General features: G+C 39.8%; 1 protein-coding gene across 1 annotated transcript; it reads left to right on the forward strand.

The window, feature by feature from the left end:
* Positions 1-405: 405 nt before the first annotated feature.
* Positions 406-9,666, forward strand: tmem72 (transmembrane protein 72). The gene is made up of 5 exons (XM_061689551.1): positions 406-645; positions 4,556-4,622; positions 4,998-5,069; positions 8,963-9,102; positions 9,190-9,666. Exons 1-5 carry the CDS (start codon positions 570-572, stop codon positions 9,597-9,599), a joined length of 765 nt encoding a protein of 254 aa, XP_061545535.1. The 5' UTR covers positions 406-569; the 3' UTR covers positions 9,600-9,666.
* Positions 9,667-12,606: the final 2,940 nt, after the last annotated feature.

The following is a 12,606-nucleotide window of genomic DNA, read 5'->3' on the forward strand; positions in this document are numbered from 1 at the left end:
TCAATCTATTCCAGCCTCCTAAAAAGAAAAAAATCATGTTTTAAATAAGAAAAATAGCATTGCAAGCACAATGATATTTTACTATATAAAACATATATTATTGCACAATTAAATCAAATGTAAAGGAATAAACCGTTTTTGTCACATTTTTTGCCTCAGTTCAATGAACATTGTGCTGCTCTTTCCATTGTGCACACCTTGGCCACCTGGGGGGTGTATAATACAGACATAGTGACACAAATGAAGAAGAGTTTCTATTATTTATTTATTGATTGTGATTGAATGAGAGAGAGAGAGAGAGAGAGAGAGAGAGAGAGAGAGAGAGAGAGAGAGAGAGAGAGAGAGAGAGACTGATTAACAATTGGGTCATTACTGAGTCACAAACCTTACTAAGGTTGAACCGGACCAAGCTAAGAGGCTTCAGGCATCACATCATCCTTTGTCGAGCTAAGGGTCAGCTATGTTTCTAGAATATTACCCTAGGAACTTCCTAATAACAAACTATTTCAGATAGCATAAAAGAGGAGAGGTTATTTATTTTTTTCTGGGGAGGAAGAGTCCCCGTTGTCATGGACAACTCAGAGAGCGGTTGGTGGATTATAGTTGAGCTTGCATGCAGGATTCTTGGCATTTCTACAGCCACAGGTAGGATATATGGTGACTGGTTATTTCTGATGAAACAAGACAGACTACAGAACCTCGTGATTTGTTCTGTTGCTCTTGGATTCTTTAACAGAGGTTCTGAATTTCCTGAGGCAAGAGTGTAGCAGCATGCTAGTCAAAGGCATAATATGATGCTGAATCTGTGCGGGACACTTCCACAGAGTAGTAAACAATATTGTTTCAAAAGTCATGTGTGGCAACATAAACACACTGCTGTAAAGAATTACTTGTATTCCATACACTCGACTAAAAAAATAACCCACAGTCTCCACTAAATATTAAGAATGAGTAAATTTTTCTGCTCCAATCAAATGTTTTAACAACATTTCTACTTCTACTTCCATGATGATGATCCAGTGCTTCAACATTTCTACTTCCATCCAGTCTTTGTTCATCATTCTTGCTCATAGTTACCAACTGATCCTCTTGGAAACCACAATGAAGCTGACCCATCCAACACACATTCATTGGTCAAAGCATTAGGTACACCTGAACACTAATGTCAGTGAAAATGAATAAACATTTCAGTCTTCCCATTTTCTCTACAATAGTGTCACACAATAGAACAACAAAAATAAACACACTGGATGGTTAAATTAAGGTACAAATGAGCATCAACGAAATGCCCAGTGAGACTACAATTTGTAAGTGTAGGAGGTTGGAGGTTAATTGTCAGAGTCAGACCTTAGCAGACAGTGTTCTTGACCTCTAAGTACCTCACTTTGCTGAAATACAGTGGAGCACTCATCAATATGCAAATGCTGGTGTAGCTCTTCTATACAGACACATACCTGTACCACAGGGGTCAAACCGATTAGTCGATGAGCGTCCAGGCGACTTTACTTTTCTGCATCTGTCATGAACGCAACAAAGGACAGGACCCAAAATGCACGACTCCAATTCAAATGGACAGTTGCAAAAAGAGAAGTTTAATAAACTGGCAGATGTCGGTACACAGGCAGGCAATCCGCAAAGCCAACAGTATCCAAAAAAACGTGGGGCAAAAAGGCAAGGTCAATTATCAGAACAGGGTCTAGGCTTACTATGAGTCGGTGACGTGGAAACAGGGAATGCTGGAACGTGACAACAAGGTACAACGAACTGGCGACCAGAAAGAATGAGACACGAGGTTAAATGCCTGGGGTAATTAGGGTAAACGAGGCACAGGTGGGGAAGATGCTCTCAGGAGCAGGTGTGTACGAGACAGGGGGAAGACAACAACCATAACACACACCCATGACAGCATCGACGTTAAAAGGTTGAAGTGGACTAATCGCTAATCATGATTTTCTTGTCTTCCAATCGGCCAGTTTACAGAGGACCTTCGGCTCGCCCGTCTGCTGCCGATGCCAAAACTGTAACGCTCTGTGGAGCAGCGAAATGTCCGGCAAACAAGGCAATACCGTCTTCGTACGTCTGCGTGGATCGGAGAGTATGAAAATAAGAATCAATGAAAATAAGCTGGTTGTGGACAAGAATAGCAGTTAGCCACACCAGGTTTGGCTATTCCTATCGCGTCTGGTCTTAAAATATTCATACCAGTGGAACAATGGCACTGGCGGCGAGGAACAAGGACAAGGGTATTGCGTGAACTCATGCGCCATCTTTGTCGCCAAAATGTTATATCCAAAATGCGTTGACAGTAACTGTGTGCGAATGAAAAGGGAATTCCCACACATTCACAACACGAAACTAACATCGTGACACTTGTGTCGCTATACGACCCAGTGTCGTAACACTTCATTGTCGCAGCACAGCATAGAGTCATAGGTTACTATGCTACAAGCGTGGTGAAATATTTGACCAAAAATGAGACCAGTATCGTGGTCATTTGCAAAATATGCAAGTCTATCCTCATATATAATAAAAGTGTGAAATACATGTGTGGCATACATATTTACATGTAAACGTGAAATAGAGAGTGAAACTGATAATTGCTTAATTTTTTTTTTTTTTAGCTCGGCTACGATGTCGCATCCCCTACTGTACAAACTAGTAGTTAGCCTCATTAGTCCGTTGTTAATCAACTTCTACTGTACTGCACTGTAATTGAAAAAGTTGCAGATGCTGCTCATTCACACAGCCATGCGCCATCCAACTAATGTCTCTGCAACCAGCAGGTTTACTGGCCTTATTTGAGCTCATGTGGTTTTATACACTCATGAGATTACTGTACATTTGCCCTTGTGTGTGCGCCTGTGTGTGCAAATTTTATGTGTCGGTCTGCCTCTGTGTGTGTCTTCTATAGACATACAATTAAATAGGGTAGGCTTTTGCCCTGATTTTCAACTGGTCTACATACAGTGTTTATCCCTCCCACACTCTATTAATGAGCAGCAAGCTTTTAGCAGCATTCTCCTGATTTCCCTCTGGTGCTGATTGTATCGTTGCATTTCGGCTAAGGCGCCCATAAAAACTGTTTCCATGTGTAGATTTCCTCACCTATAACTTCCAAGGCAAAATAGTATCTAATTTTAGGGGAACCATATTTCTTTCATCAAACTCTCAACTGTACCAAAGTGTTTAGTTAGTTCTTTATTTGATGTAACCTAACCATATTTTTACTTGAACCGCTCGTATTTACGTTTGCAATTGAACATCTCACGTCACAACCCACTATACGAAAACTACACAGAAGGTTATAAGGATAAAATTAAATAACATAACATTCAACTTTGAGTGCCCTTCTTTAGCTCGTTTCTGTCAAAGTTATTTGGTGGTGTTGGGGGTCAAATCGCCATTACCCTTAAATCGATAATTATAGTACTGTCATTAGCACTTAAGGCATCAGATGTCGCTCTTGCATTTCCCAAAGGCAAGCCATTGCATTTAATGTCAACATTCGGCACAATTTGGCCTTTTTGTTTTCACTGTTAGTCTGAGGATACTGCCAGCTGGATTTGGCTCAGCTCCTTGCTGTCAATACAAGTCTTGGCCAAGCATCACTTGCTTCTAGCTGGTATTCCAAAGAATACTTTCATTCAGACTAAACAAATACTGTATATGATATGGTACCATTGATCATTCATGAAGTCAGGATGAGAGATAAGAGGAAATGCAGTCATATCAAGTTACTAACCGGCACTGTGTTGAACCCGGGGCTCAAATCGTAATAATGAACACGAGTAAGTCATTAGCACAATTCAGTGACCAAGACATCACTTTCAACTCTTGGAATGGATGCTTTAAATTGTGGCAGCTTACTTGAGGTTTACTCAAGCGCAAAAATCAATCTAATCTTTTATCGTCACCTGAACACATCTACAGTTGAGAAATACAATCAAGAAGCAAGTCCAGCTATCCAACCAGACAATCACAGGGCACAGGTGACTCAATGCATTTACATTCACACCAAGAGGGGAAGAAAGCTTCCAGACCATGACGTTTATGGCCTCAGTCTACCATCTTCAGAGGACCTCATCCAGTAATACAATGTCACTTAGCCAAATCATCAAACTGGTTTCTTGAACGTGACAATAGGTTCGTTGAAGTCAAAGACTCCTCCAGTCATCAAATGTCAATTCAGTAGACCAGCAGTTTACACATACATGGGAGTCAAGAACAGAAACCATAATGGGTCAACAATTGCCAGTTTGCAATGTAAAAAGGTGAAAGCTACCTAAATTAAAAGGAAATATGTCAGGAGAAAATGCATTTCAAATCAGATTTGCAGTTATTTGGAATAGAAAACATGTGTCACTATAGTATCTCAAATCTGCAATAATCTGGCTTGTTTTATATTTGCAGGGAATGTATGAACGTAAAATAAGGCATTGCAAAGACCACCCTTGCAGACTAATTTATTGCTTGAGAAATAGTGAACAAAGTCTGACATCTAGTGGACAAAACCTGCTAACCCCCAAAAGTGAAATGAGTTGCATTTCCTTTTCAGTGTTGTGTGCTGTAGGAGTGGAGACGCTACAACAGGGAGACTTCAACAGCCTTGGCATCTACCTGCTGTAAGAACTTGCTCGAATATATTTGTTTTCAAGTTTGATCCTTAAGGCTTCTGCTGTTTGTTCAGTTCACATCCAAACTAACATGGAGCCAAAGGAAAGCTTCCCCGACAGGAGAGCTGCACTCCCTGCTCTCCCAGAGAGAGACTCAAGTCTGTTCATAGTGTGTTTCCCAAGAAGAGGCTATCCATGTGAAGAGTTTTGTCCCAGGGGCATTTTTTTCTGGTTCATAAGATGGTTATCTGGCTATTACCGGCAGTATTTACCGCTCCTTTATTCAGAAAAAGTCCGAGTTCACACACAAGCTGACATGTTTCAGTCTGTTAAAAATGGTTGCTGAATACATGTGGTCCAAAATAATGATTTGTTCCTCACCAGAGTGTCCTCTGTTGGCATCATGATATTTGAGTTGGCCTATTTCCTGGATGCACTTTTGCTCATGTGCCTGCCGTGAGTACTCAACTTGACTTTCTGTACTGACACCATAACATAAAATATAAAGAATGAACTGAATCAACTGGACCCTTCTTGTTTGTTGAAGAGGTTTCACCTTTAATCCAAAAGGCTTCTTCAGCGCTATAGTTTTAAGTGTGGAGTTTTCCTATTTATGTCTCTGGTAGCTGTGTCCCCTGGGGATGGTCACAATAGGGTTATTGTTGTTGCCAGGTGTTGCTGGTGAATAATCATCCTAACCAATATCTGCCTGGTGGCAAAACAGCTTTTTAATGTCTACTCATCTTGTGGAACAAGAAACTCTTTTGGAGAGAGATGATAGGACATTGTTGCAAGCGGAAAATAGATCATGGCGCAACCCTCATCCTCTGTTTAGAGAGGACCTTTCTAGTTTGACAGAGATGGCTTTTTTCCACACTTTCCACACCAGCGGTCCTCCCTCTCCACAATTTGGACATCGCTGTCCTGAAAGGAATGTCCTTCTTCATGAGATGAAAAACACTGCTCACCCATGTTGTGCCATGTGTATGTGTACAGGTTTCTTGGTCTCTCCAATGTAGAGGTCATTGCACTCCTCACTACACTGCACTGCATAAACAACATAGCTGAGTTTGGGTCTCTGGATTTTGAGGCAATGTCCAGATTCTGGATTGGGAGGAACCTTCAAGAACTGAAAAAGCCTTATGGGGTAAAGTTGAAATGTCTTCAGCAAACAAACAAACACAGAGACACGCACAGCGTGCTTTGAAATGTTTAATGACACCCCAGGTGTAGTTTACTGTTAAACTAAACAATCACACATTGCATATCTAAATACAAGACACATGATCGTTTTAGAACTTGCAAGCTTCATGCTAACAGTCAATGGAAACCCCCATTGACGGGCTAGCTAGAATTAGCATTAGCTCACCGGTGGGATTTTCCTTCAAATAACAAACATTTATACACAAACTAAGTAACACGTATTCTTCTTGATCTGTGAAAAACGAGTTAACGTTCTTCTTCTATGCTTTGTATGCAGTGCAAACGTGTTGCTCCATCATGCATCGCACCACACTACCCCTAACATGCAAAGGAGCAGCCGAAACGTTCATTTGCCCCCTGACCGTCTGACATGAAATCAGACTGAAACGTTCCTGTTTTAGGTTAATTATGATTACCAAAGTCATTTATATTTGCTAAATATATTCTTGTTTCATTTCTGTATTTTTAATATTATTATTTTACTTTTTCCCAATTTATTTTTTGGTTGTTCTTTTATATATTAAAAGTTGAATTTTGATAGTTACTGTACATGTATGGGATTGGGATTTGGTATTGGCATATATACTTAAAATCAAAGACTCGGACTCTGGTGCACAAAATGTGATCCAGGACATCCCTAATAATAAGATTTAATCAGCAACCGCCTTAAAAGTCAATAATAATAGCAATCCATATTAGCAACCAAAAAGCTAAAGCCAAGACGGACATCGATAATGCCCACAATTACGTCATGATGACATTTCGCGAACGTTCCCAGAGGTTCCACTTGTGTCAAGTACAATGTCTGTATGTAAAGCTTTCAATGAGTTTCAGGTTTCTTTGGGATGACGTAAAAGCTCTTAGAATCATTCTTATCAAATATATGATGCTACAGGACACTACCATTTATTAATTAATGAAAATAAGCGCTATTAACTTGATCACTCTTGGTCGGCCGTTGACTTGGAGGGCCTTTTTGCCAACTAACACACCACGTGATCATTTGGTGACGACATGGCGAATGCTCCCATCGCGGTTTGTCCTACCTTTGATGTTTGAGGAGATATCATTGGTAATTTAGAAACTCCATAGCTGTATGATCAATCAATATGACTGCGAGAAACATTTCAAATTATTTGCAGCGCGATAAATGCTGTTATTTTTACTTTAGATTGCTGACAAAGTTGGAATCAGCAAGTATGACATTTGTATTTTTTGGCTAAATTAATGGATTCAATATCATGTCCTCTGATTGGTCTAATTAGATGTCATTTAGATGTCAATCATTCAAAGTGATGAAAAACAGTGCGCATGTGCAGGTACACAGCAACACAATCCACAAACATGATGGATATACGATGTTGATATTCCATACAGTACAATAGTTCAAATCATTTAGAAGGGGTTTGAGAGTTATGGTTTTGTCATATTAGTTCCATAAAAGTGTTTAGTGCAAAATTTAATTTTGAAATAAATATGTTTTACTATTTAAATTTTACAAACCCCAATTCCAATGTATTTGAAACATTGTGTAGAACGTAAATAAAAACAGAATACAATTTGCAAATCCTTTTTAACCTTTATTCAATTGAAGACACTACGAATATCTTTTATGTTCAAACTGATAAACTTCTTTTTTGTTGTTGCAAATATTCACAAATTTTGAATTTGATGGCTGCCACACTTTCCCAAAAAGCTGGGACAGGGGCATGTTTACAACTGTGTTAGATTACTTTTCCTTTTCCTCTCTGTTTAACAACAATCAAAAAGTATTTGGGGACTGAGGAAAGTAATTGTTAAAGCTTTTTGGAATTCTTTAACATTCTTGTTTCATGTAAAACGTCAGTTGCTCAACAGTCCAGGGTCTGTGTTGTCGTATTTTACACTTCATAATGCGCCAGACACTTTCAATGGGAGACAGGTCTGACTTGCTGGCAGGCCAGTCTAGTACTCACACTCTTTTACTATGAGCCACAGTGTTGTAACATGTGCAGAATGTGGCTTGGCATTGTCTTGCTGAAATAAGCAGGGACGTCCCTGAAAAACATGTTGCTTGGATGGCAGCATACAGTATGTTGCTCTAAAACATGTTTTTACCTTTCAGCATTAATGATACCTTCACAGATGTGCAAGTTACCCATGCCATGATGTTGGCTTTTGAACTTTGCGCAGATAACAAGCCAGATGGTCCTTTACCTATTTGGACCGGAGGACACGACGTCCATGATTTTCAGAAACAAAATGAATGAAATGTGGACTCGTCAGACCACAGCACACTTTCCCACTTTGTGTCAGCCTATCTCACATGAGCTTGGGGCGAGAGACGTTGGCCAGCAGCATTTCTGGGTGTTGTTGATATATGGCTTTCGCTTTGCATTGTTGAGTTTTAACTTGCATTTTTAGAACGACCTGTGTTCACTGACAATGGTTTCCTGAAGTGTTTCTGAGCCCACGTGGCAATATCCTTTACACAGTGATGCCATTTTTTAACGCAGTGCTGCCTGAGGGATCAAAGGTCACAGGCATTCAATGTTATGTTTCAGCCCCACCACTTAAGTGCAGAGATTTCTCCAGATTCTGATACTATGGACCATAGATGGTAAAATCCCTAAATTCCTTGCGATTGTAAATTGAGAAATGTTGTTCTTAAACTGTTGCACTATTTGCTCACGCAGTTATTCAAAAAGTTGCAAACCTCACCCCCGTCCTTGCCTGTGAACAACTAAGCCTTCCAGGGATCCTCCTTTGATACCCAGTCATCAGACTCACCTGTTTCCAATTAACCAGTTCTAAACAGGTGTGTTTTGAGCATTTCACTACTTTCCCAATCTTTTGTTGCCCCTGTCCCAGCTTTTTTGGAACATGTTTCAGGCATCATATTCAAAATGAGAGAATATTTGCAAGAAAAAAAACAAAAATGTTCATCACTGTGAAAATTAAATATCTTTATCTTTGTAGTGTATTCAGTTGAATATACTGTAGATTGAAAAGGATTTACACATCATTGTATTCTGTTTTTATTTTTGTTTTACAGAATGTACCAACTTTTGAATTGGCATATTGGGATATAAATTCATACTAAATTCTCATGTGAACATGCCATAGTTACACAGTTGCTGATGAGGAGTTCTCTGCCATATCTGCAGCTGTCCTCCAGACTGTCAGCTCTTTACATTATGGGGGAAGATGGCTCAGGTTGGAGGCTTTCATAAGTTCCTCTATTATTCCATAATGTCTGTGGTTTGTTTCCTGCATCCTGTGTTGGTGTGGCATGCAATTATTCCAGGTAAAATTAAGCTGTCCTTGTAGTATATCTTAGAACCTCAAACCTTGGACACCTAAATGCCATTCATATAAATTTCTACGCTTTTAGGGACCATGCTTCTAGTGACTGCCTTGTTCAACTTCATACTCAGCAAGAAAACAAAGACCGAATCATCTAAAAGATCGCAGGAGAGTTACAGCAGCCAAGGCCCCACCACGGGGTATGTGACAGAGGGGGTCGCCTCGGACAACACGCTCTCCTTCCTCCACATGGTGACGGGAAAAAGAGTTGCCCTAGCAACCAGGGATGAGTGCAACGGCCTGGCCGAGATGGGGGGAGACAGCTTTCGGGCCATGCTGGAGCTGGAGAACACACCAAAAGATAGGAAGAGCAAGGAGAGGAGACCCACGTGGATGAGAGGTCGGAAGGAGGTGGTGGAGCGAGAGATGGAGGAAATGATTGAGTTTGGGGATTCAGAACCAGAAACTACCTCAGACACTGCACCTATGATCACTTGATTGATGCTTTTTCTGCACTCCATACACATGTCACAGCAAACCGTTGAGTACTGTACTGTAATTGAAATAAACTAGAGATAAATAAAACGTTTCTGATCAATGACTGGTGATAACGTACAGTATTTATACAGTATGATTACAAAACCAAGAGTAGTAGAGTCTCTAAAGTCGAACACAATTCATTCCAGTATGCTCGTTGAAGCCATTCAAATTTGTTAAGCTTTAGAAACAATCGTTCCCATAGGGAATAATGTAAATAGGAATAATCCCGTCCAAGATTAAAGAATCACCTTCGTAAAACCTTCATGTGTTTAAATTGTGATCTTTTTAATATTCTTGACAGACAAATTGTTGTTCCTTTGTTTGTCGGTTTCATTGTAATCTGTCATCTTTTCATAATAAAAGAAAAAAGAAAAAAATTAAGAACTGTAATATTCATTTAAAAAAATAATGACAAAGTTGTACTTCAAAAAATGACTTGCATGGCAGTTCTGATTTAGGCGTCTCACTTTTTAACATTGCTAATTGTCGCACAAGTGTAAAAATATGTTAACCCCTTATGGAATTTTAAAAATGATAAAATACTGCTTTAACTTTAATGACAAAGGTGAAATTTGGAGGTGACGTGCATCTATTTGTTTAAGCATTCTAAATTGTCACACAGGTGTAAAAAGAAGCTAATCACTGTAAAGCACAAAACAAAACCTGCTTTCATTTGTAAAAAAAAAAAAAAAAAGTCACAGTGTCTTATAACTTCCAGTATATATTTTTCTCAGATCCTCCTCCCTTAAAGGGGAAGTTTCTTATATATATATATATATATATATATATATATATATAAAACACTTTTTTTCAGCCCTCTGTAGCCCCATCTTGTGGCTGTGATTTTGATTTACCAGAAACCTCTGTGCCCAAGAAAAAACAACAAATCAGAAACAGAAACCATGATTGATGAGGTGCCATTCATTTGCTGTGCACTCGCATGCACACTCATAGCAGGTACACCCTCGTGTCCTCGCGCTGACATGTTTGTTACCTTGGGCTTCAGGAGCTCTGATGATACTAGGATGGAATATCCACATCCAGAAAATAAAAAATGCCCGAAAAAAATATTGGGGAATTAGTGAAGTGAGGCTACATTCAAATCTTTCTAACAGATTAACATGGCAAACTCCCCCTTTGGTACCCCTTGTTGAGGATGGATCTTCTTCTGTATAAGTGTCATAAGTCACAAAAAGCCAAGAGAAATAGTATAGTTGATGCTTGCCGAACCCTTGTGAAGTACAATCAGGTCAGCGCCTTTTTGAATGCATTTAGACAAAAAGCCAAAGAAAAAGCAAAATTGACCCGGAGTCAATCCATCGAGCTTTTACTGTAAATCAGGTTTCATGAGATTTGCAGACGTCTGGTGTGAACAGTTAAAATTTTTGGGTGACTTTAGAGACGTAACAGTTTGAAAAATGTCTGGTCACATTCCAAATTATGTGACTTAGATGTTCCAGAGGTTCCACTGTATCTGTTTTGTATTCATGTGTATGATTTTAACAAGAGGATTTTTTATGATTAGCCATTTGGACCAATTTATGGCACACCAGGTGCTTTTTAGTCTGATTTAGTCCATATTTGCGAAGCTTAAATGGACTGGGGCAGCGACACTAATGTGAGGCAATCCAATCTAGTTAATGTTTCATGCATTATTCATAAGGCAATAAAGTGGATTAAGTCTTTCACTCATTCAACGGCACTATAGTGGAAATATGTACGAATGTGACAGGGAAAAGCTGGAATTAAACAGTCACATTCAAGCTGTCTCATTGTGTGTGTTTATCAAGTGTGAATGGTCACCATGGCGACGGGGCTCTGGGAGGTGAGCCCAGACACACTGGACCAACGAGAAAATAAAGACAATGTGTCCAAAATGGTGATGCGCCACTGACTGATTTGTTAAACATATTTAGTGTCATACAATACAATAATAAAAAGCCTGCTTTTCATTTGTCTCTTTTGTCAGTCTCCATGCTGAGGTTGTTCTTTTGTTCAGGCTGTAAATCAATACTGTCTGCCAAGACACTCACACTTCAACATGTACACACTCCAGTCTTTTGTTCACTGTCTGGAGCCTTAATTGGACCAATCAAAGCTACAGGGAGACTCTATGAGCACAACAATGGCACATTTCAAGTAAATAGCCTGCAGGTTAAAAAACTGAACACGCTTGCTCTACTTTTGAATGTATTTTGTGTGTGCTGGGCTCAGGGCATGTGATTGGAGATGCTCAGATGGAGAGAACAGTGAGACTTTGTGTGCAGGTCAATGAGGTCACCCAACGGCTTGTGCTCCAACTCTTATAATGAACTTAATTAGCAATTGACTGGTGCCAAATTAATTGTTGTTCCATTTCCAGTTGTGTTCTTTCCTGAGGGAATGGACTCAGCGAGGAACATGTCACTTCCTTTAAATCGCAAATCCCCATCAGGGAGAGTGAGGGAGAGACTTCCTATAGTTCTTGTTCCCTGCTACAATGGCTCAGATGGAAGATCCGGGATCAAAAACAGGATGGGAGGAATAAATCTCGGACATGGTCACGGTGGCTTCTTCCTTTTTTCCACAGAATTGGAGCAAAACAGGATAGGCGTTCTTCCAGTGTGCTTGACTTGAGGGGATTCTAATTGAAAAGGCAGAAATGTTATATGAATTTCTTGGTAAGGCAATATAATTAACAGAACATCCAATCCCATCTGACTAGTTTTTAGGCATATAACAGGACAAAACCAAACATCCGGTAAACATTAATCTATAACCTTCAATTATATCCCAGAAAAGAACAACAAATGAACTGCAAACTGTAGGACCTTGATCACACTGGGGAGCGGATGCAACGCTAATACAACAGGGCCCGCCTATGCCCAACACCGATTGGTCATATTTTACATCACGGTCTCCTATTGGCCCATCTTGTTGTCAGTTAATTTTTGCAGATCACAGACAGCACAGCGCCCAGAGGGGG

The sequence above is a fragment of the Phycodurus eques genome, chromosome 11 (assembly GCF_024500275.1).
Source record: "Phycodurus eques isolate BA_2022a chromosome 11, UOR_Pequ_1.1, whole genome shotgun sequence".
Taxonomy (NCBI): Eukaryota; Metazoa; Chordata; class Actinopteri; order Syngnathiformes; family Syngnathidae; genus Phycodurus; species Phycodurus eques.

Coding starts and splice junctions, on each gene's coding strand:
- tmem72 (XM_061689551.1), top strand. CDS start 570: ATGGACAACTCAGAGAGCGGTTGGTGGATTATAGTTGAGCTTGCATGC. Junction 5,070..8,962: donor CTTTTGCTCATGTGCCTGCC/GTGAGTACTCAA, acceptor CCATATCTGCAG/CTGTCCTCCAGACTGTCAGC. Junction 9,103..9,189: donor GTGGCATGCAATTATTCCAG/GTAAAATTAAGC, acceptor CTACGCTTTTAG/GGACCATGCTTCTAGTGACT.